This window comes from Amblyomma maculatum, chromosome 4, assembly GCF_055883805.1.
Source record: "Amblyomma maculatum isolate TAMU_Amacu chromosome 4, ASM5588380v1, whole genome shotgun sequence".
Lineage (NCBI taxonomy): Eukaryota > Metazoa > Arthropoda > Arachnida > Ixodida > Ixodidae > Amblyomma > Amblyomma maculatum.
The window spans coordinates 14,746,475-14,771,508 of NC_139347.1; the positions used below are offsets into that span (position 1 = coordinate 14,746,475).

The 25,034-nt window shown below is 43.5% G+C and overlaps 2 protein-coding genes across 2 annotated transcripts in view; one reads left to right on the top strand and one right to left on the bottom strand.

The window, feature by feature from the left end:
- The window catches only part of LOC146190320 (cell adhesion molecule Dscam1-like), a 200,139-nt gene extending 198,945 nt beyond the window's left edge, over nucleotides 1–1,194 (top strand). The window contains exon 27 of the mRNA XM_084599770.1: nucleotides 982–1,194. Coding sequence (XP_084455896.1) covers nucleotides 982–1,111 — 130 coding nt within the window. The 3' untranslated portion in view covers nucleotides 1,112–1,194. The remainder of the gene's footprint in view (nucleotides 1–981) is intronic.
- A 2,941-nt stretch (nucleotides 1,195–4,135) lies between these two features.
- LOC146190321 (endothelin-converting enzyme 1-like) overlaps nucleotides 4,136–25,034 on the bottom strand; it is an 81,150-nt gene continuing 60,251 nt past the window's right edge. Inside the window, exons 3-4 of the mRNA XM_084599772.1 lie at nucleotides 11,646–11,817; nucleotides 4,136–6,073 (exon numbers count right to left, since the gene is read on the bottom strand). Of these exons, the coding sequence (XP_084455898.1) occupies nucleotides 4,136–6,073; nucleotides 11,646–11,817 (2,110 nt within the window). The remainder of the gene's footprint in view (nucleotides 6,074–11,645; nucleotides 11,818–25,034) is intronic.

Below are 25,034 nucleotides of genomic sequence, written 5' to 3' on the forward strand. Positions count from 1 at the left end.
AATGTATATTCTAGATTAATTGTTGTCTTATTTTCTGCCAATGTAAATTTTTCTATTATTTTTGTGCGAGTCCTTGAACTTGTGCCGATCAAATACTTTTTACTCCTTAAGTAATGCACGTTGTTTTTTTTTTCTTTGTACAAATAAACAATCTTGTTATCTGCAATGTATAAGTCTATAAAAAACATTTATATTTATATATGCAAAGTCCTTCAAGCACCAATTCGAAATTGCTTGTTTTCTCGCACTAAGCAAAGGGACCCGCAGATCCGGACCATGGAAAGGAAATAACAAGGAAAGAAAAGCGTAGCAAGAGGCGGCAGAAAATTAGGTGGGCGGATAAGGTTAAGAAGTTCGCAGGGGTCAAGTGGATGCAGCTCGCACAGGACCCCGTTAATTGGATGAATATGGGAGAGGCCTTCGTCCTGCAGTGGGTATAGTCAGGATGATGATGATGATGATGATGATGATGATGATGATGATGATGATGATGATGATGATGATGATGATGATGATGATGATGATGATGATGATGAAGCAAAGGGCTAACTTACTCGAACATATTTCATGCGCGTCCGGGGACTCAGGATGCTGGTTTGAGGACGGGCTCAGCGGCATGCTTTTATGCAGTTTCTGTCCGTTTAGACTTTCATCTTGCATTTCTTGCCTCCAGGCAAGCTCCTCTACAAATTTGATGTTCATTTCTACCCATTTGAATATTATTTGTACTATACAGCCAGCAGAAACGCCATGCTTCGTTACAGCGTTTCAGTCATTGTGGTCATTGAGGCCTGACTTACAATTAAGATAAGAAGCGCAAACCTTATTATTCGCAGCTTTTGCGAAGGCACCTGCAAGACTTTTGAAGTCGCTTTTATTTCGGATGGTCACAATGTTGCTCTACTCGGTATTAGAGATGTCCTTGTTGCTCAGATGGAAAGAGAAGTTAGCCGTATTACCCAGCCCATTGACATTTTTCAGGTACGCCGAAGACGTCAAGCAGGCCCAGCTGGCTCCTCAGGACAGAGGCTTGGAATTCGGTGCCGAGGCTTACGAACTTTCAGAGGCCGAATGTGACATGCCTACGAGACGCTTCTCAATGCAGAGATAGGAGGAAACATGTATCGTGGGTTCATCTATACTGTGACTGCCACGACGTTTGTGCCTGGCCAAGAGCCACCCTCGCCAAACAGGAACCGCACACTGCAGCGGTTCCCCGTCTACGTACGGGTCACAACACGCCACGGTTAACGGCGCCTTAGATGAGTGGCTTGCTCGACTTGGCCAATGGAAGATCAAGTGGACATAAGTGAGAGAAAATGATAGCCCCGCTAATCAAAGGCTGTCACATAAGTCCCATATTAAAGCCAAAGTAATAAAAGGCTGTCATACACGTTCCAGTGCATATTTAGTCGCTACAACAATAATTATTTCTTGAACACTACTCACAGCAGAGTATTTGACAACTGCGGATGCCTGGGACCCTTATTTTCAATATATTCATACGGGGCGGCATGTTCTAAAACTGTTCACAAAAAGCAAAATGTGCGCACTAACACATCGCACCTTAGCCTAAACCACAACATCAAATAATTTCGTAAAATTGAAGAAGCAGGGAGCAACTGAGAATCCCAAATTGTATCCTCATCACGAAAGGACTTCTGTACTGTGCGCGAAAGACATATTATCAGGTAGTCAGCAGTACATTACAGGACATCAACTGCGGCACTAGCGGAAAACAGAATATATCAGATAACGGTTAAACATACGATTAACAGCCTCGAACACAGTTCCTGCTCTTTATGAGAACAAAACACAGTGCTCTGCTTTTCCAAATGCATGTAAACATTCAAATTCCATTCTTACCTTTTACTTAACGTCTCACATATTTGAAACATGCCCGTTATTGGCCAATAATTCTTGAGAGTGTGTTGCCTTTGAAGCGGCCACTTTTGCTTTCAGATACGCCGGTACGTCGGTGCACTGTTGTGTTCGAAATTCGCATATGTGCATATGTCAGCAACCACCCTGCGAAAAAATAAATTGTAGCATGGGAAATGTTGTCAAACTCTTAAGCGAGAAATGGGGCAAGTTTCTCAAACTATGCGTGGTAAACTAAAATGAGGAGCAGAGCTCAATGCTTCAGTGTTTCTGAAAGAAAAGCTTATTTCTGAAAGCAACACAGACAGCTTCTTGAGGCATCGACTACTGTGCAAAACGGACGCCAAAACTGGAACGGCACACAGCAACTCGGTAAAAAAAAAGCCAGTGTTTTGTACCATGTCATTATAATGAGCGTGATCTGTTCGTCAGTGTGTAAGCTTTAGCAGAAACAACTTATCAAACTGTTCTTTGTACGCACAAGCAGTTGCAGAGATGTATTTTCCTTGTTAATATCAATAAATTGCATTTCAAATCAATTTGGTTCACTTCTGGTCCGATTACCTTATTTGATTGAAAGCATGGGTAAATAGAACTTCATCCAAAATGGCACCTGTGCTCTGAAAAACGGCGAATCAGAGTTTTATTCGATATATTTTCCTGAGGAAATCGGGTTAGCAAAAGCATTTTGCGAGTCCTTGAGCTCTCAACACTACATAAAGCAAGCAAATGATACAGAATTACATCCAGATTTCAAACGCTTGCTACGATCCAGCATGTATGTGTATATTAACGTGTTTAAAATTAAAACAAAAAGACTTTTTTGAACCATGGCAACCAAGAATAAACCTTGAAAATACACGAAATGCTGTTAATTATCAGCACAAGCTGTAGAGACTGTTACAGGTGGAATCTCGCAGCAGTGTGTCACACTACTTCAAACTCTATGACCACTTTTTTAACCATTCCCTCAGCGTTATCGTCGTTAGGCCTAGTCACTTCGCCTTCCACTGACTCAATGCCAGAACATTACGGTAGATAAAACTACTCCTCCTTAAAGCAGAGTCCGTGTGAGTTCTAGGTTGGCGAAGTAGAGCGTGAATGATACGGCTTGAGGTGTGTCGCATGCGCGATGTAGGAGGCTGGTGGTACAGAGGACTTCGCGTGCAGAGGTGCGATTTCGTATGTGACGTCGGTAACCATAGGCACAATAGACATCGCGACTTTACCGACGTGGCGACCACTGCGCAGATCCAGCTCGCGATGCGAGATTGAATAAGTGACCTCCACCAAAGGTGTTACCTTGGAATTCACACTGCCTTGTGTCACACCAGTTCTGGCTCGACGACCGCTCCTTGATCCACACCCTCATCGGTGCCGTCGTCAGACCAACCACGTCATTCCGTCTTCCACTGGCTCAATGCCAGTACGGTGCGCTAAATAACAGTATACTTCAAACAGTAGCTGACAAAACTCAGCACCATAACGTAATTTAGATGTTCTACAATAATTTAGTAAATAACACTTTTTTTCACCCACTTCGGCTGTAAAAATATTTAACCGTTTTTAAGCTTCATTTGTGAAAACTAAAGATGATCATGCTGCGATTACAGCCAAGGAACGATTAGAATATTCACTATGTGCAATCAGGCGCACTGCTTTGCTTTAACCCAAACGAGGCTTGCTAATAGCAGGCTTCTACGAGAAAAAACGCAGTTTTCTTTCTAATTGTTCGCCCCTGGCAGCGGTAGAGTGAACTAGCTAGAATGCATGAAATCAATAATCATTTTACTTCAATGTATTTCGGCTTGTCGGAGGTCCTTTACCATAACTTACCTTGCATTGACCTCGCGTACCAACGCGAAAAGCAATAGCGGTCTTTAAATATGATACCAGCAACTACCTTAAAAACAACAACTGTCATAATGCAGAAACTACAGCCTCATCTATGAATCAGCTGTCATATTCCGAAGTGCGGTAAGCATTTCTTAAGAAAAACATTTCTCCATTACACATAAAGTGGCATCATCACACCTCTCACATTGACAATTGTATTACACCAGAGCCTATTCTCAAGAAGGACGTTGGAACTCGAGGAAAGGTGACAAAAATATGTGCTGTCTTTCAGAGCAGTTTATACGCGTGGCAGAGAAGTCCCGTGCACGCCATGTGGCAGGAAAGCTTCATACAAATACAGGCTTTTAAATAAGGTGCACACGCAACTTCAACCGGCTCGAATGCGCTGCACATTTTGTTAAGCAGGAAGCATCCAGCACTTTTTCGTTGGGTTCATGTGCGAGTCCTGTGGACAGGCGAACGCCCGCGCGAAGTCGCTACTGTGCTGCATAGGCGTGTTGCACTGCTCCTCTCCGCGAGCTTCTCCGCACAGCAGATGACATCTGAATACGAAGAGGAGCTGCTCGCTCTTGAACGGCGGCACGTCCATGATAAGTGGTTCGCTATCTGGTTGTTCGGATCTCGCCTGCTCGAAAAGACGCGAAATCACCCCTGCCGACGCCACAACGGCCTGGAGGTACTTGTCAATCTGCCCTACAGATTTGCCATAAAGGCAGTCCTGGTTGGCCCTGTAGATTTCTTCGCTCTTTTTGCTGCCCTCAATGTAGGCGCAAAACAATGCGGCTGCGATGTGCGCGCCGAGACCGCCATACCGAATCGCCCAGTGGGCGTCGCTGGCGAACAGAGGGGACATAAGTTCGGGCATTGTGATGCGGAAGCCTCTGCAATTGTTGCGGTCGTCCTCGGTATGAATGAAGCGGAAATCTTCTAGAGCGCTGCCCTTCGTTCTGTGCGACACCAGGAGCATCCAGTTTCTAAGCGGGTCCGTCGTCATGTTGGGATAGTTTGTGTATGCGGAAAGGTATTCACCGGGCAGGGATCTCTCTATGAAACGAAAGACTTCTTTTAAATACCTTTCGTAATCTGTCGTTGCCAGAAGCGAAGAATTTCCGTTGAGTAGTTTTGGCAACTTTTCGCGAACGTCTTCTGCCAGTTTCTTTGCCTCGTCATAAGGTACAGATTTTGACCTCAGGAAAAAATAATTTATGGCGTAGTTGAACACGCTGTAACTGACATGGAAGCAGTGTTTCTGTACAGCTTTCACAACCTCGTCGGCGTTCCCGTAAAAGCTCTCGAGAATGCTCTTTTCTGTCATTCCGATGAGATTCTCGACAGCAAGCCCTTCGACAATGTCATTCATAACTGCGTCTCCGTATTTTTTGTGGAGCTCGAAAACGGCTGCAAAGTACTCAACGTCCATGATGAAGACTGCTTTGGCGTCGGTGACCGTAACACCTTGGTAGCGTTTGTACAGGGCGTTCCACTTTTCCACTGACACTGTTGGCGTGAACTGTAGGAATGACATTGCATTAGAATAAATCGTTGTTTTTATAGAGGCGTTAGAGTAGCGCGCGAAAAACTGCTCCATGCCTTCAAACTGTTGCGTCAATTCCCTGAGACGAGAATTATCAGTTCCTCCAAAGCTTTTATAAAGCACTGCCAGGTGATCAGCCAGCTGCCTTGTCCTGGAAAGCGTGGCGAGAGCCCTCATTCTGTCACCGAAGATTGGCCACCTGCTGAAATGCAAGCGGTACGCCATGGAGTTGAGTTTTACGGTTGTGAGTTCTACGAAGACAGGCATATTGACACTGTGCGTCATAAAGAACATTGCATTAAGGAAATCGGGCTTGGGATTCGGTTGCGGCCAGGTGATGCCGGCTTTCTCCAGCACCCTCTTGACACCAGGAACGTTGGAATGGTTCAGAACGCTGAGGCACGCCTGCCAATAAGTGGCCGCCTTCTGAATGGACACGTCCCGTTCCTTAGGCAGGTAAATCGATTCGAATGTGGCGGCCACGGTGAACGTGAACGTACGCCAGGCTAGGCGGAGCACAGTGTCCCCAGGATCACGGGTGTCAAGCCACGAACCGCAGACATATTTGTAGAAGTTGTCGCATGGGCTTTGGTCCTCGTCCATGGCGTCACGAAGCAGCTTGGTGTAGTTTAAGCAAGACCTCGTCGTGCACACCACCGTGCTAAGGGCGTGCGGACGCCTGCTTCTGGGCCACACGACGTAGAATATGGTGCCGATGAGAGCCAGGAAGACAAGAGCCAAGGCCAGAATTGTAAAGTACGTGAAACTGGACACCGGTGTCTTCTTTCGAGGCGAGGCAGGCTGCGTAACACAGAATGGTGGCGATCATTAAGAAAAATATAGCTAACATTTCTTTTAATCAGACAGTGCAAAGCTTGTTCTTCAAAGCAAATATGTTCCACAATGTGCGAATGCCAGCAGCTTGCATCCTCTGAGCGAAGGCCTAGTGGTTAAGGTCGTAATAAGTAACCTATTGAAACCTGTGCCGCCTAGCCATCATTGTCATCTGAGAAGTGCGTCTTATCAGGCCATTACTAAAGATCGGAGACACTACTGCCACGAGAAATGTGCAGCAGCGAATGGTATCACAGCTAAATACATTGTGTGCTAGAAGCCCCTAGTAGACTGCTATATTTATGATAATAAAGGTCTAACAGGGAAAATACAAAATTAGGTTAGCCTAATTTTTCCACTAAGTTGGCACAAGGACGTTCACAGCATTTGTAAGAAATAAAACGGACCCCCCCCCCCTTTTTTTTTTTTCAAAATACTTTACCAGGTAACGTTACCTGTTGGCCATAAACTTCTGTTTATTGTTGTTGTTTTTTTGCACAATAGCACCTTCATGATTTAGGAACCAATAACAGACCGATTCACAAAGAGTTCAGCTGCACCAGTAGCACAGCACTAACGCGAGGCAACCTGGGAGTCGTATCAGCATTGTTTCAGCCTGATTTTGTCACCCCCCAGTTCTTCACTGCGCACATTCTGGTTTACAGGATAGATGAATTCATCTGAGTGCCGCCATATGCTGGAAATGGAGGTTACTAAATAAAAGCGTCCCCAGAGTAAACGTCCTCGGAAAAAGTGGACCTGGGAAAAAAGGCTCGGTAACAATCACCCCATTTGCGAAGTAGACAAAGTGGGCCCAAGCTAATGATATCAAACACTCCGTAATATCAGTATAATAAAACGTATGATGACATGAAAGTGAAATAAACGGGCATGCATGAATTCATGTGCTATACATCGTGTTCTTTCTTTTTTTGTTCTGCTATCTGAAGAATTCTCAGGTCTTGATTTTCGTTTCTACCAGGTAGTTTATCGTTCAAAGCTCGGAAGTATTTGTAACAGAACATAAAATAAGAAAGACAGCTTTATACAGAAACTAGATACAAGCTTGATGAAAGGCATCTAGATACAAGCTTATAGTATATAAAAAACAAGTGCACAAAATATATCTTTATTTAGTGGGTGAACGTACAGTGCTATCTATGCATTTCAACCTGCGGACAGCAGCTTCGCGGCCGCATCAGTGCTTGCAAGGTGGGTGCATGGTTTAGCAGGTGTGTTGTAACAATATGAATTGCGCTCAAAATCGCGTACTTATCCCGGTAGCGATTTAAACAATTCGGTATTTATGCTCGGAATGGAAAGCCCCAAGCCGCACAACGGAAACAAAAGCTTGACGGTCACGTGTACATATGAGAGAAGATATTGGCTAATCCTAATAGCTGCACAGGAGCTTTACGAGTGGAAAACTCCATTTGAGACTATCGAATAAGTGTTTACCACAACCGTCCGTAGATATATATTTATTTATTTAATTGTTTATTTACTTTATTTATTTATTTATTTATTGTTTGTTTGTTTGTTTGTTTGTTTGTTTGTTTGTTTGTTTGTTTGTTTGTTTGTTTGTTTGTTTGTTTGTTTGTTTGTTTGTTTGTTTGTTTGTTTGTTTGTTTGTTTGTTTGTTTGTTTGTTTGTTAAATGCTGTGCTCATGTCGAATGTGTGAGCAGTAGAGGCCACATGCATGACACCAGTGATCCTGAGTTCTGACATCAAGCAGCTGAGAAAACGTGGCTAGCACAACAGTGCAACCTATACAGAAATGCGGAATAATGCGAGAAATATACACTGCAATGAGACATAATGCAATCGTACAGCAGAAACTCTTAGCTGCCGATGTAACAGCATATCAATGAAGGTAGGTAAAAAAAAAAAAAAAAAACGACATTTGTAGGGTAGAGTGTTTCATTCGCAAACTTCTTGTAAAAAAAAAAAAAAAAAAAAAAAAAAAAAAGAGGAGAAGACGTGTTGTTTGGTGCTTACCAGAACAGCTGTGAGAAGCTGTGATTACGGCGTGAGGCTGGCGTAGAATCTTTGGCGATGTAGTTCTCAACTCAGATCTCAGATTTCGATTCAGGCCTTTTTCCTTTTTCCTATACCAATGGCTCCTACTTTAACATAACGGAAGGAGAGTCTAAGCGCACATAACGATCAAAAGTGAAGCTATGCTCAGGGCGTTTCCTTCTTCGAAGTTTTTGTGGTTGATCTGTTATGTGGCGCCCTCATGTTAGACCCTAGCATGTACTTATGCGCTCTGGCGCGCCTGTCCTTAGGAACCGAAATATTCCGACTTCTTGCACGTATTATATTTGTGGCTCGTCACTTTCATCCGGAAAGTTTTTTACATTACAATTCAGTCAATACGCAAAATATAAATGCTTGGTTTTTTTCCTGGCGCTGGCAGCTATACGTCCATTAAAATTAATAACCATTTCCCATTTGTCGCACCAAATTGTTAATAGTTGTAAGCTTGCGTTGAAGATAAGGTAATCGTAAGCTGAGCTGATCGCCTTGGAAAAGTATGAATAATCAGCTAGGGGCTTAATACATATACACTGTTTGAGAGCTCCTACAAATTCATTGATGCAAATATTCAACAGTACCGAAGCCAAAACTGATCCCTGAGGAACACCTCAATAGATCTCTAAGAAGCGCGAGCTCACCCCATCGATGTCGACAAGTTCTTAAACATAATGAGGAAAGAAAGCAGAGAACGAAGAGACTGCTCTTGGCCAGTGCTTCTTCTTGCGCTGCAGGCCTCATGCTTACATCTATTCTCGAAATAAAAAAAAAGAATCCCATGCAGGGTAGAATTTTTTTTTAATTCGGGGCTTCTTTTCCTGGAGTCTACATCTCCATGGGCTTTGTCTCCCGCGAACATTTTCTCCAGGAGCGTTTTTCTCTGCACTCTAGCACAGGTGCACTAATTACACGGCAGGGCATTCCGCGTAGACAGGAGAACTGTCTATAATATTAACGCATGCAAGCTGGTCGGAGAGGCAGCCAGCGAGGCTCTGTTCGGAGTATTTAGCTTATGTCCCTGTAGGTGAGTTTAAGGTAGCATGGCGTAAATTTCTAAGGATGGCATTACATGCAGGGAAAGGACAGCTGTGATAGTAAAAATGAACAAAACTTGAACAAACCTGACCAGAGTATAGGTTACGGCAGGCAGCGAAAGCGTTTAGAAATCTGAGCATGCAAAATTGAAAACAAAACAAAGAAGATAAACATCCCGTTAGGAAGATATACATTGCGTCATTTAGCGAGGTTGACACAAAACGCCACAGCACAGCAGTCTCATGAGGCAGGGAGCAGCAAATGAGCCTCCACCTTCATATCCCTTGATTTAAAGCTTAAAACGCATGTCAGAAACGGCAAAGGCATAAAGAAACAAACATGATTCTACGTCATAAGCATCAGGGAGGAAAATGCTTCCACATTACTGTACCTATAAGCAGACTTATGTTCCACCCTGGAAGAAAAAGACTCGCATTTTCAACTCTTAAGCAATCTCAAGCTTGCAACATTTTTTTTTTTTTTTTTTTGCTACGGCAGCGGCTTCCGCCAGCGGTCATCTGGCCTTTAGCGCGCACATATCGGATGTCTCGTTCGCGGTGGTCATCCGACACACTCTGTGAGCCTCTGGGCATGTGGCATGTGCACCTCCGGGTGATTCGGCGCCAACAAGGCGCCCGATTTGTTTGTGATGTTTCTGAGAATACGTGCGAGCGTATGTACTAGAAACGACAACCATGCCACTGTCGGTCAAAATCGGCCCGCCGCACACCTCTGATCGCCTCTGATTTAATCGTGACTCTAATAGAGCTAGGATTGAATTGGGTTCGATTATTGTATTGGATAAAGATAGCCAGTGTTGTCTGGCGGTGGTGCATGGTAAGGGCGAGAAACGGGGAAGGAGAGGGGGAGGCTCTTTGGTCGGCATGGAAATATGAAATTAACAGCAGTGAAGTTAATGGGGGCTCTTGTACCGGTGGGGGTGCTTGCTCGGAATTTTGCGTACAGCGATGCGGTACCGTCAAGACCACCGTTGAAGTAGTAAAGGGTTAGGCGGGAACTGAACCGCAACTCTTCTTCCGAAGGTTTAAAGTTCTCTTAAAATTGAAAATACAGTGCCGTCTCAGGCATGCTCTAAAATTACCTTAGGAGCAACAGAAGTAATCATCAATCAAACCGGGCTTACGTGCCGAATTCAACCTCTCAAGTCATGTCTCACGTTCTGATCTCACGCAGAGCCCACACGCTTCTCGTGGATTTATTTAGTACTAATTACTTAACTGCAAATTAGCCACAATCATTGTTTTTATTATTATTTGCGTTCACGTTCGGTACTCGTTATACAGGATAGCTATCTAATAAAATATGAGCGAATTATGATCGCCACTTACAACATTTCAGTGCCAAAAAACGCGCGGCTTGCATGTGCGGTCACTGCTTTTAATGTAGGCGCAGCAGCTTCCCTCTGAAAGGTTCGCCTAGCATGGCTAGCACCCTCCGGCGTCCCGCAGTCGTGCCACTGATTTCCTTCACTGAATGCCAAAAATGTCGAGAAGAAAAGATGCCACTAGCGAGCTAGTATCACTAAAAGCGCGAATGAAAGCGGGCTGTCGCACAAGCGTCGTCACGAAGCACTAGAGCCAAGATAGGTGGGGCGTAGGGCCTTGTAGAAATGTGAAAATGCAAGTGACATGCTTGTTATATCCTCCTATACTAATGCAGGAGCAGGCAGCAGCTTAAAATAATGTGGAGCCAGGAATTCTATAATCCTGTTGGTAGCACTTTTTGTGCGTCTCTTAAAATAATTGCGTAGAGTTCAGGAAGGAAAATACAATATTTTATTATAAGCAAAAATATTTGCGGAAGTACGTTGTACATTCTTCGGTTGTGTTTGTGGCTGCTAAGAGTACATTAAAGACTACATAGAAGGAAGCATGTCCGATGCTAATAAGTAGTTCAAAAATTGCGCCTGGCTAAGGAATGTGGGGAATGTAAGCATGGGTGCGAGCTACGACACTGCCTACAAATTCCCTGCGTCGATCACGTCTCAAGTACCCATGTTGGACAGAAAGACTAAGTCATGATACGCAAACAGCTTTGAATCACGCTACATAAGTTTATCTTTGGCTCATTCAACAGCTCCTCCAAGCTTATTTCGTTTTTGTTTTTGTTGTTTTTTTGTTTTTGTTTTTGTCAATTTGGGAGGTTTACACAGAAGCACTGAGCTCAGTTTATCATTCCGTTTAGTCAGTTTCACTGCAGCCCTCAACTGCTGCTACTGCTGCTATTCAGTTCCCAACAACACTTTATCACAAAGAATGTATTCATTGGAGAGCTCTAAATTATCCCCAAAATGGCACTCATGCCTCGAGCGCGGCTTTGATGACAACCTCTTAGACGAACAGCTGAAAACTGAACGACGAAAGCACGCCATTTGCCTCCAGAATCCTCTCGTAGATGTACCACAGTCAAATTTATCTGGTTGCACCAAAGTGACAGTGTTCTTACCGACTCGGTCGCAGCCGATCGTGAGGCCGATACCGGAGACGGAGGATGAGGATAGACGCGCCCGGAGTAGCGCAAAAACCGCAGGGGCCAGTCGACAGCTCGCGGCGTGGACGGTGCCTCGGGTGAAGCTGACCTGCTGTCAATAGGAGGCGACAAAGGTGACAGCGGCGACCTGCAAACGCAGCCGTAAGTGGAAAAGTGATCACTAACCGAATCATATTCCAGAAGCGGGTATGCTGTAAAATTACACTAAGCGAAGCTGCACAATGGCAGCGGGACACGAACGCATAGCGCACCCAGTACATGTCATTAAACTTAAAAAAAAAATTATAAATTTATATGATTTATGTATGCACATCACCTTTAAGGAACGCAGTGGTCATAGACTTCCGGAACTTGAACAATTATGCTTTTTTAATATGCACTGATATCGCCTTAAGTTTCGCCTTCATTAAGATGCAGCCGCTGCAGTCGGTATCGAACCCGGGATCAGTAGCCGAGCATCTTAACCACTGACTCAACGCGACGGAGCGAGGAAAGCAGAGCAGAATACTGCTGCTCTAATCAAAAGCGCGTAAAATCGTACTTCGTTTAATAGCAATGGCGTTAATCATCAGACGGGGAACAGAGCCCCAGTATACTGGAGACGAGAACCTATAAAGCTCTCCTCTGCGCTCCGAAGAGCGCCGGGCCGCACCGCGAGCTAAGGAGCTTCAAAGCGTTGTGGAAAACAGCTACGGCCTCCCTGCGTTACCTGAGTCTTTCGGGAGGAGCATTGTCATTGTCGAGCACGAGCCTTAAGCGAGGCTTCCTCCGTCTGCTGTGGTGGGGAACACGTGACGAGCCGTGCAGTCGCCGCGGGCGAGGTGACTTGTGGGGCGATATTGGAGACAAAGTACTCTTGCCAAGATCCGCCATGGCTACAAAGCTTTTTCTTCGTCTTGCAGCTGTCTCGCTTGTCGTCTTCTTCTCAAGGTTAAGAGCAGTGCACACAACGGTTGTAGCCGAAGGGAAAACGCACGACAGTCGCGGCCACCATCTCAGAGCATTAAACGTGGATTCTACCATTTATGAAGTAGTGTTGCATTTATATTTCATTGACTTACATTTATAGGCTAAGCTATATAGGCAAAAGGCTTTCCACTATTTGGCTGCGACATCCAACACATGGTCTGCGTTATCAGCATTTTTCCCCTCTTTTCGGCTCTATTCTTTAATGCTGCGTTGATTCGTTGGTTTCAAAAAATGTATTTACCAACTACGTCCAACATTTTGCCATTACTAGCACACTGTAATGCACTCTCCGCGCCTTAACATTGATGTAATCGGATATGTTATATTCAGCAATTCGGTGAACAACAAGGAATAATAATCTACGACAATAGTTGACAGATCCTTGTATCCAAGCCAATTAATTAACGAAAACCAAACAATATTACCGAAATTAGCAAAAGAGCGTGATTGGTGGTGTACGTTCTCGGTGTCCTTGCTCGTTAATGAATAGCACATAGCCTATATTTCTGAAAAAGAAAGACATTCCGCTACCTATATAGTAAATATTGCCAGTAACCACTCTGTGGCCTTGAAAGCGCCGCTCTCACCTTGCAACTAAGATTGCGCAGGCCACAACAGATAAGACTATGACCGAATCAAGGATGACAGAAACGCGGAAAGCAGCATATATCAGGAAAACCTAAGTTGACCCAATGACGATATAGTTTCGACTAGCAAGCAAACTTTGGGAAGGAGCGACGAGGTCAGCAAATCGGCTCCAACATCCATGCACCTGGCGCAGGACTAAACCTTAAGAATTGTCGACGGAAGAGGGGCCTTGTCTTGATACACCGAACTGAAACATCCTTTGATAACGTGATGATGATGACTATGATGATGGCCATCCATCATATAATGTCAGAGGGAGTAGAGGTGGAAATGCTGACGAGTCTCCTCATAATGACGATGATGATTGTACTGCAGGCTGTATGAGTACCAAACGATTTCTAAAGAGCGATTCTTCCGATTCTTACTTAGGTTGTCCTGTGTTTCGAGTGCATCGCTACGCAAAGAATTTAGCTTTGGGATTCAGCTTTCATCTTCAAATTGAAAGTCTCTAAGGCGGGGCTACCCAACCTCACATTTAAGTTCTATTGCGGAATCTCTGCTCAAAAAACTCCATAAGATTGAACAGGAAGCCTTCTATTCTCAAGAGTTGGCTAGCCGAAGGAATTCAGTAGTTCCACATATTTATAAGGTTTCTCATAATCTTAAGAAGATTTCACGCAGATATGGAGTTGATGAAATTTTGTCAGCGCCTTGTAAGCTTTCAGAACTTAGCAATTTGTCGGGAAAATACACTTCGAAACCTGTAATCTGTGGCATGAGGCATTCAAAGAATTGCGTTTCATGAGTCACAGGCGTCGTGTATCCGATCCCGCTCAGCGGCGGTCGCTTTTATATTGTCCAGACAGCTAAATGTCTAAACACTCGCTTAAAAGAGCACACACTCTCTCTGGAGAAACCTGGGACACATGCGGCCATTCACTGTCGGCTTTGCGAGGGCTGCTATGCTAAGCATACTTGCACACAGATTATAGGACGAAAGCAGGGGCAGTTGGAGCGAGAAATAGTCGGGGCTTAGGTAATCTTAGGTCACACTCTAATGAATGTGTTAGCAATTCCTCGGTGTCGATTCTGCAGAAATAATTATTGGTTTTGTCTACATGACACTGAGGTTTTCGTCCCTTTTAATGTTGTTCCAGCGCGATTTTAATGTTTTACGCCTTTTTTGTCTTCCCTGGCAGGTTTTTTTTCTTTGCTCGTGTTTGAAACTTTTGAATGTGTCTTCTCTGTCCGGTTTCCATGTCATCCTTATGTGACTGGTATTGGTTATTTTGAATTCTTTTATACCATTTCCGCGCACTTCAAGACTGACAGCGTCTTTTTTTACTGCTTTCATGCCGTCTACGTCGTGAATGTTATCGTAACGTTTGCGTTTCTCTGGATGCTCATTTTTACGCCCAGCCGCTTTGTTGTTATCGGCAGTTTACGCGCGTCTGATCTATATAAGTCAACAGTGTTTTCAATAAATGTTCGCTGTCAGTACCATCACACGTTGTATCAGTGTCTCCGTCCTGTCCTTACCGTAGTTTTCATTTTGCAATGCCCCACCAACTGGCTTCACTTCACTTCACTTCACTTTAATACCTTAAAGACCCTCATTAGAGGGTATTACATAAGGGGTGGGGCGCACAGAAATGAAAAACAGAATAGGAAACATATATGTGTAAGTAAGTTATACAAATACAAGATTTTCACTGCGCAAGTACACGTGTGATTCGTTCAAGAAATAAAGATGGACATGTGATAGCAGCAAGTTCCCGGGGAAGGCCGTTCCAGTCGTTGGCAGTCCGGGGGAAGAATGATGAAGAAAATGTAGCGGTGCGGACGCGAGGTCGGGACACTGCTGCTGATGACCGGTGCGGAGGGAGATACGTGATGGGGGTGCGCAGATGTAAGGTTCCTGTCGTAGCTCGGAGTAAAAAAACTTGTGAAACAAACATAAACTAGCAATGTAGCGACGATGAGCAAGGGTAGGTAGGTTGGACTGTGATTTCAAGGATGATATGCTGATATCAAAAGAATACGATGAATGAATGAATCTAGTTGCTCGGTTTTGAACTGCTTCGATTGAATTACGCAGATATGCTTGTTTCGGAGACCAGATGGGAGATGCATATTCTAATTTTGATCTAACTAGTGATTTGTATGCGAGGAGCTTGACATGCTGAGGTGCAGAGCGTAGGTGACGCTTTAAAAATCCTAGTGTTCTGTTAGCGGATGATATGATGTTTGAGATATGCGTATTCCACGTAAGATCCTGACAAAGATGAACACCAAGGTATTTGTATGATTGGACAATGTCGAGAGGAACGTTAGATACGCTGTAGCTGAACAGGAGGGGGTAATGGCGACAGATATGCACCATTAAGTTATGAAAAAAAAAAAACGATTGTTTATGCGCTGTATGACGGAGCCAGGTCCCACAACAGGCGGTAAGTGCTCGAGTGGCAACGGAGCCCACTTGTACACTTGCGTCGTGGTGTTTGCAAGGAACTTAAAGCTTAATCTAATCTACTGACCGGCATACGCGCCCACATCACCACAGACACGACCATGCATGACTAAGCGATTCTACCACGATGTCCAACAAAAATTGACGGACAATGCGTAATTGCTCCCTCTTCAACCATTATTGAACACAATAGGTGAAATACGCACTCCGCTATTGTAACAAGCACATTTACCCGTTCGCTACGTTTGATGCGGTTATCTACCGTGCATTATAGGGTGATAGTTCAGGTTACCTGATGTGCTTATGACCAAGGCTAATGTCGCAAGCGCGTCGAGACCACAAAGTCAGCACGCTACAGAGAAGCGTGTTGGCGGCTGTACGCCTCCTCGAGAAAGTGTATCCTATAGACATTGAGATACGCACTGCTATCGGGGCATATAAACCGATGCTTTCAGAATCGACTATTTATTACTATTATTGCAAGACCCTAGACCCTCTCAGCTGCTTAACTGTAGCGTTTAGTCTGGGGTCCATCCCTGAAGAATGTATGTGAAATTAATAATAATAATAATAATAATAATAATAATAATAATAATAATAATAATAATAATAATAATAATAATAATAATAATAATAATAATAATAATAATAATAATAATATTATTATTATTATTATTATTATTATTATTATTATTATTATTATTATTATTATTATTATTATTATTATTATTATTATTATTATTATTATTATTATTATTATTATTATTATTATTATTATTATTATTATTATTATTATTATTATTATTATGTCAGTTATTTGTTGTTGTTTTTTTCTCTTCTATCTACCGTTCTTTTTTTTTCTTTCCTGGTGTGCTCCAAATTTCTCTCACTGTGTATATAAGTGATGCTACTCATTGTTTGCTTACTTTCCGTGATACTTTTCGTCTCAGTTTCATTTCATGTATCATTTATTTCTTTTTTTTGTGTTCTCTCTGTGTGTGTAAACATGTTTGTGCATTTTCATTTTTGTTTCTTTTTTTTTTATTTGTGCTGCAGCACGAAGACCACATGGTTGTTCCTGCGCACATTAAATAAAGATTGATTGATTATTATTATTATTATGATGACTGAGAGTCTTAAGCGTCTGAGACCATCTTTGTCTCCTGGACCTGATGGCATTCCAGCTGCCATAATAAAAGCCTTCAGTTATATCTTCGTACCAGTACTGGCTGCCATATTTAATAACTGTTTAAAAAATGCTGCTTTTCCTCGCGTGTGGAAAATGGCACGCGTGTTTCCTGTCTTCAAGTCTGGAAACAAATCTGATGTTTCCAATTATCATCCGATTTCTCTTCTATGTGCAACCTCTAAGCTTTTCGAATTAGCTTTGCACAGCGTACTTTCCTTCCATCTCAAACATATCATAGTACCGAATCAACATGGCTTCATGTCGGGCCGCTCTATTTCTACCAACCTAGTCACGTTTATGACGTATGCCTCTGCAGCAGTCCTTCAGAGGGGTCAGGTTGACACTGTGTACTGTGATATGAGCAAAGCTTTCGACGTTGTTACTCACTCACTACTTCTTGAAAAACTTCTACTCTCTGGCGTTGAAGTCTCACTCGTAGCCCTCCTACGCAACTATCTCCTTGATCGCTTCTGCTTTGTCAGTGTCAATGGACAGACTTCTTTCGTTTACCGTGCAACGAGTGGAGTTCCTCAAGGTTCAGTACTAGGCCCGCTTCTCTTCTTCGTTTTTATTAATGATGTTTCCTCGGCGATAAAGAACTCCTCGTTTCTTCTTTATGCTGATGATATAAAAATATTCAAGGTAATACATTCTTTTCAAGATTGCGTGTTGTTGCAATCGGACATATCTGCTTTTTCTGATTGGTGTGCGATGAATCGACTTACCCTCAATTCTTCCAAAACTAGGGTTGTGTCCTTTACTCGTAAAACACATAGCTTTCTGTAACATTATTCTGTGAATTCTGTGCTGTTGGATAGGGTTGATGAAATTAATGACCTTGGTGTACTTTTTGACCGCACCCTCAGCTTCTCCTCTCACACTAACCGCATTGCTCAGCGGGCTATGCGCACACTCGGATTCGTTTGCAGACTTTCGAGAGAGTTCCATACTCCACTTCCGTTCCTAAAACTGTACCTGTCCATATGCCTGCCGGTCTTGGAGTATGCGTCGGTTGTTTGGAATGGCACTTGCAAATCGAACTTGGACAAGGTTGACAGAGTACAAAAAAAATTTTTTACGGATATTTCATTATCGCTTTCCTTGCGCAACTTCCCCCTCTCGCTCCACCAGGAGCGCCCAACTGAATCTTCCTTCCCTTCACTGCCGTCGTATCAGACTTGATATCATATTTCTGTACAAACTCCTTCATGGCCACATTATGTGCCCTCAGCTCTTAGAGTACATCCTACTGCGCGTTCCGCGAAAGAGCATGAGGGAATTCAGACCATTTCAGGTTTCTCCTCTTCATTCCCACTCCCCTCTGGACAGGATGCAGTGGTTATTTAGCTCTTTTTGTCCTCACCTTGACATCTTCCAAAACTCGCTCTGTTCATTTACATTGGATGTTCGTAGCGTTGCATTCTAAATAGTACTTTATCACTTAAAACTCCCACTTTCTAGCCTTAAATTGTATTTACTTCACTTTTTGCTTTTTCTCCTGTTCAATGCTGTCTGTATCGTGAACTACTTTTTATCCGTTTCTTACTTATATTTCAACTTTAAACTTTATATTCGAATCTTACTGCCCCTTGTTTAATTTTACTTCTTTATTGTATTATTCTGTATTTCTAGCCTGTGTTTTAAGTACCATGCACTTGTTGCGCCTGGAAGGGTTGTTTATTTTATGTATATTTCTATATTACTATAATCAATGTCAGTTATTTGTTGTTGTTTTTTTCTCTTCTATCTACCGTTCTTTTTTTTTTCTTTATTTCTTGGTGTGCTAAAGAATTCTCTCACTGTGTATATAAGTGATGCTACTCATTGTTTGCTTACTTTCCATGATACTTTTCGTCTGTATCATTTCATGTATTATTTATTTCTTTTTTTGTGTTCTCTCTGTGTGTGTAAACATGTTTGTGCTTTTTCATTTTTGTTTCTTTTTTTTTATTTGTGCTGCAGCACAAAGACCACATGGTTGTTCCTGCGCACATTAAATAAAGATTGATTGATTGATTGATTGATTGATTGATTGATTATTATTATTATTATTATTATTATTATTATTATTATTATTATTATTATTATTATTATTATTATTATTATTATTATTATTATTATTATTATTATTATTATTATTATTATTATTATTATTATTATTAATGTCTTCGACTTCCTTCAAAACCTGTTTTTTTTTTTTTTCTGCTGACATTGAAAGTTGGCTTCGTTTGCCTTCAATGCTCAGCCATGGCATTACACACAAAATTTTATTAGATAGAATATAGGGTATTCAAGACCAGTGTAAAAAATATATATGTAGCAGTGTTATCGACGTAAGCAGGTACTCAAAGCTTCGAACTTGTTCACAGCCACAGTTACGATGTTATAAAAAGAGTAACTAACAGGTACCGTAAATTTAATATTTTAGAGTTCTTCTCCGCACTACCTTTCAGATGTCTTCTATGAATCGCACACTTGTCGATTAGGTTTCATTCTACACAAAGATAACAAAGTGTTCATCTCGCTTTCGAGCAGCTCTTACGCTATTGCACATCACTGCCCATCACAGGCGGACAGTACGGCCGTTGATTGTTTTTTTTTTTTTCTATTTCAGCAGCCCTGCAAGCATTCCTCTTGTCCAACCTTTGTTTTTACTGTGTCTCCTACGTTTTCCTGCCAGTTTGTTTCCTACAGAATTTTTATTGCCCAAAGATGATTTATTGTAGTATATAAGAGACAAGCGTTCGGCGCAACGGGACATCGCCACATGTCAGACCTGGTAGGCCAAGAGAAGAAAATTCTTCTACCTAATTGTAGGGAAAAGAAGGGACAGTTCGGATAGATAGCTAACATGGGAACAACACAAAACTTTACTAAGATTCACTCCATGATTGTGCGTATTGGTATTTCTTTTTTCGGTCGATACAAGGTTACCGCTGTATACCGCTGTTTAGCAGTTATTCACTTGCGGCATTAATGTAACTCTCTTTACCGTATCTGTATGTTTATCGTACTGATCATCCATGCTCATGTTAAACCCTGCAGAACCCACCCTGCGACGCAAACAAAAAATGACAATGGCTGTGAGAAGAGCTCGGACACAGTACGCTATCATTCTTATTTTACTTGGTAAAGAAGCTCGTTCGTAGGCGATAGAGCATGTGCGTCTCCATATGTGTCGCGAAGAACCTGAAGAAGTAATGAAGAACTCTGTTACTGATATAACGCAAACCGAACACCCTGCAAGTGCTATGTGCTGGATGCCACACGGGAACAAAAGCCACTGGCATCATAGTGCACCCCCTCGCCGGTGACAGCTTTCAATGGTCTTCAGAGTCTTCATAAGGAAAATAAAACTTAGCAGGCACAGGACGGAGGGAGGAGACAAGGTGTTGTCTCCTCCCTCCGTCCTATGCCAGCTACGGTTTTATTTTCCTTATATCTAACCAACTGGCCTACACGCCTACCCTTCTAAATTCAGTGGTTTCTGTGCTCGTCAATCTACTGATGCAAATTTCTGTTTTTGTAAAGTTGCTTTTCCGCTTTCACTGAATGTGCAAATTGCTTTGGGTCGCCAGTATAACCTTAAAAGCGGTCGATGCTTCCCATGCGAGGTGACTCAACCGAATTCGAGCATGCGCCCACATTCGTTGAAAGCTAGCACTGAATTCAAAGCTGAAGTTTTAACAAACAAAAAACGCGAAGTTTTAGAGCACATTTACAGTGAATAAAAGCAGAGACAGAAGCAATCAAGAAGTTTCTGCGCGAAGTAGATTTCATTCCGCCTCATTAACCACAGTTCCGAGAAATTGTGGCAGGCTTTAATATCGTGGCCAATTGATGGACGCCTAAAAGCAAGCCTAAAACTTCGTCCTTTCAATCTTACATGCATTGCTGCGTCGGCACAGACCCGGCACAGACCCCTCCAGCGAAAACCGAAAAATCGAAACTTTCGCAACAGCCATGCCCGCCGGCGCATTTAATTTCGTGTCATTCCTGACAGCGGGCTTTTTTGAATCAGGCTACGTAGAAAGCGGGTCACAGGGGTGCACAATTTTCGGTACATCGATAAGCAGATGGAATTGGCAGAGCCGCAGGGCAATGGCTGGAAAAACGAGGCTGACGTTTATTCATACGGCTTTGGCCGCATAGTGTAGGCAAAAGGTAAATTAATATTATCTCAGAACGAGGATAAGTAAATAAAAATTACTGGTGCTTTCAAGAATTATGTTGGGCCACAATCCTCAAAAGCGTGGAAGAAACGAGGTCACTGAGTCTATGTGCAGCCGTGTCAGAACCGGTTGCTGGAAAGGCATGTACTTTTAAGAGTTCAATTTGGTTCCTACAGGGAGCTCTCCGTTTTGACACGAACAAATTTTGTAAATAACCTTCGAAGATAACACACCCTACAACATCTATACTTCGTAGTCTTATGTGACATTAAAAGTTCCTTATTGATAGTTGTGACGTCTGAAGGTCTCCGATAACGCAAATGGCATCAAAGCCTTTCTGCCAAGGAGAAGGTTGGAGCATGCTACTATGATAACACAAGAAGTAGAAGACGAAGCACGGGCCGTTTTGGCCAGAATCTGCGCTATGACGACGTCAGCGATATGGTGAAAGCTCTACGGAATGTGACACGTTGGTGACTGCCGAGGATAAATACAGTCATTATCATCACCGTAAGCCAGACTAAAGTCTACTCACGTACAAATACCTCTCCCTTATCGCTCGACTGACCTCTGGTGAGTCCTGCGGCCGTCTTATCCGAATTGAGTTTCTTAGCTCTGCCCACTTGACATTCCCAAGCAACCTTCTGCGCTTGTCATCTCAATAAATTCATTATATTATGCTATGCCTACAGGTGGTAACCTTGCTGACTGTGGTATCGGCTCTCATGTGTGCGCCTCGCTATACCGGGGATATCAAAGAAATAGAATTTATCAACGCCAGCCCTTCAGAAACTGACACTGTCACCTACATATTGACCATTTCGACCGTACTCACGTCTATATGGACAGCTCAGTAACCTCTACTAGTTCTGCTTACGCCTGGTCGTTCCTGTGAGACAGGCCAAAATAAAGCAACTAATTTCGCATAAGACTATTTGTACTGGGGCATAACTGCCCTCGCTTTGTGCGGCTGTAAAGTACATCTCTCAACGAACTCCTCACAATGGGCTGGCTGTGTTCTGTGGCTTTAAATCTACCCTGCAGTGTCTTCACCGCTCTTGAGCCATGGCAAACATGAGCAACGTGTAACGAAGGTCTGCACCATCAGGCAATAGAAGAGCGTCATGAAATCGTCTTCCAGTGGCTACGGAGCCATAGTGAAACTGTTGGCAACTGCTTAACTCAAGATGCTGGTCGATCGGCTCATGGTACAAACAACTTTGTCCAGATACCACTAACAAGAGCCGAGGCAGCAAGGCACCTCCGACTGCACGTGACTATACAGTCATGGTCTACCCATGGAGGCTGGACATCCCGTTCGCACAACTGTGACCCCTTACTCCAGCTGCAAATATCATTCGGCCTCACCAGTTGTGATTATATGCTGTTATGCCGCCTGTGACTGGGAAGGGCTTTTACAAACGCATATTCTCATCGCATCGCAATGGCAGACTCTCCAAAGTGTGAGCCGTGCGAGAGTGATTAAACAATTGGGCGCATATTTTGTAACTATCCTCGGTTTGACTTAGAGTGTGCCTTCCTGTGTGCTACTGTTGCGACGCGCTTCTTTCTCCCTCTTCTTTCTCTTTCTTTCTTTTCTATTTCCTCTTCTGTCAGCACGAAGCACCGGAGGTGGCTCAACTACAGAGCCAGTAGCAGGTCGGTGCATTTTATTTTCCTTCTTCTACAGTCGCGACAACGCTCCGCCGCTTGGAATCTCGTCCTCTTACAAAAGCAAAGAATATTCTGGGGCCTTGAACAAAATCTTCATCAAAAAGGAAAGCGGTGAAGGCGCTCCTGGAGTTCTTAAAGAACTCGGGTTTGAGTCCTCTTAGGATAGTGTTCTTAGACACACGAAACACTCATTTGGTTACCGCTGTTCATTCAGTTTTTCTCCCTTTTTTCCCCTCCATACGAATATGGCAGTCTTCTGGCCATTCCCTAGTTACCTTCCCTGCCTTTCCGTTCTGTCTGTCTGTCTGTCTGTCTGTCTGTCTGTCTGTCTGTCTGTCTGTCTGTCTGTCTGTCTGTCTGTCTGTCTGTCTGTCTGTCTGTCTGTCTGTCTGTCTGTCTGTCTGTCTGTCTGTCTGTCTGTCTGTCGTTCTGTCGTTCTGTCTGTCTGTTTGTCTGTCTGTCTGTCTGTCTGTCTGTCTGTCTGTCTGTCTGTCTGTCTGTCTGTCTGTCTGTCTGTCTGTCTGTCTGTCTGTCTGTCTGTCTGTCTGTCTGTCTGTCTGTCTGTGTCTGTCTGTGTCTGTCTGTCTGTCTGTGTGTCTGTCTGTGTGTCTGTCTGTGTGTCTGTCTGTCTGTCTGTCTGTCTGTCTGCCTGCCTGTCTGTCTGTCTGTCTGCCTGCCTGTCTGTCTGTCTGTCTGTCTGTCTGTCTGTCTGTCTGTCTGTCTGTCTGTCTGTCTGTCTGTCTGTCTGTCTGTCTGTCTGTCTGCCTGCCTGCCTGTCTGTCTGTCTGTCTGTCTGTCTGTCTGTGTGTCGGTCTGTCTGTCTGTCTGTCTGTCTGTCTGTCTGTCTGTCTGTCTGTGACTTTTACATACTGCGAGTGCATTTATTCAGTGAATTCTGCTTGGCAGCGACGAGATCGCGTTCCTTGTATCTTCGCAGTTGTTCTACATTTACTTTACTACATTTGATTTTACCGGGTGCACGGCATTAATTAGTAAATAATTACGCAAATGTCACTAATTAGTAATCATAAAATATGTAGTCATTAAATAGCCATTAGTAATTAGGTAGTAATTAGTAATGAGTTATTTGTAATTAGTAACTATCAATTATTTGTTTAGGATTAATTTGTATTTGTAATTAATTGACTAATTGGTGAATAATTAGTCATTGATCATTGATTCGCATATGGCCGTACAAAAAACGCATTCGCGCATAGTGTGGTGGTGCTCAGTGATTCGTCGAGACTTCCATGACGTCATCCCGTCTCGACCAATCATAGCCGCCGCAAAAGCGTGACACTTTTGCTGACAACAATAAGGCAGTGAAGGCTTTCGCCTTAAAAGACAGAGAGGCAACCACGCTTAACAAAGAAAGTGAACGAAAACTAAACGCAACTCCACAAGCTATACCGCTCACTGCAACGTGAGCTCATAGCTCTCTTTACGACTTCTAAATCAGGGACTGCCTGCTACCGCAATTGTAGCTTCGCCGAGCCAGAACCGATGATGGCCGTGCTGCGCGCTTTCAAATTACCGGCGCCGAATGTTCGAAATCCGGAGAAGGAGCGGAAATAGCGTAGCGCTGCCAAAGCTATGCTCCCCTCCTGTGGCTCGCTAGAAATACCTGGAATTTGCTAGAAGCCATGATCATCCCGCGCGGCCTTCTCAATGACACGAAGTGAGGGGAACCAGGTCTGCGCGATTGGATGCGCGCGTGAGTCAGCGTGCCCTTTCGCCCATGTCGACGAGGGCAAAGAGGCGCCACGCGGTGGCCCGGGATTGCGCAATCGGCCGCGCCTCAGTCGGGAAGCCGCTTGGTCTTTCCATCTGCGCCGCCTTCTCCGCCGTGCGCGCCAAAAACTTACAAGATGTACCACCGCGGCCTTACAGACTGTGTGACACCCTCCGCGTACACACAAGTCCACAAGTCCCGTCCACACTCATGAGCCTATACTGCCTTTCGCCTTAATACCTCGCGCTGTTATTTCTTCCTTTGCTGCTGCTGATTTTTTATTTTATTTCTTACGCAAGAGAGTCGCATGTTCCTTGATCAGAAAATGACATCCCCAAGGCACCTTTCATTCCTTACTATTTTCGTTACCTCTCCCTTCATTTGCTTTTCTTCTTCGGAAGACTGTGATGACCGCGTTGCCCAGACGAAGGCGACTCCATTTGTCGAAACTCTGGCAAACGTGCTGGGGCTCCTCCTTAACACTTATTCTTTCTGCTTTGGCTTTGTGCAGCCACGTTGTTCAACTCGTTCTACACTGGATCGGGAGCGT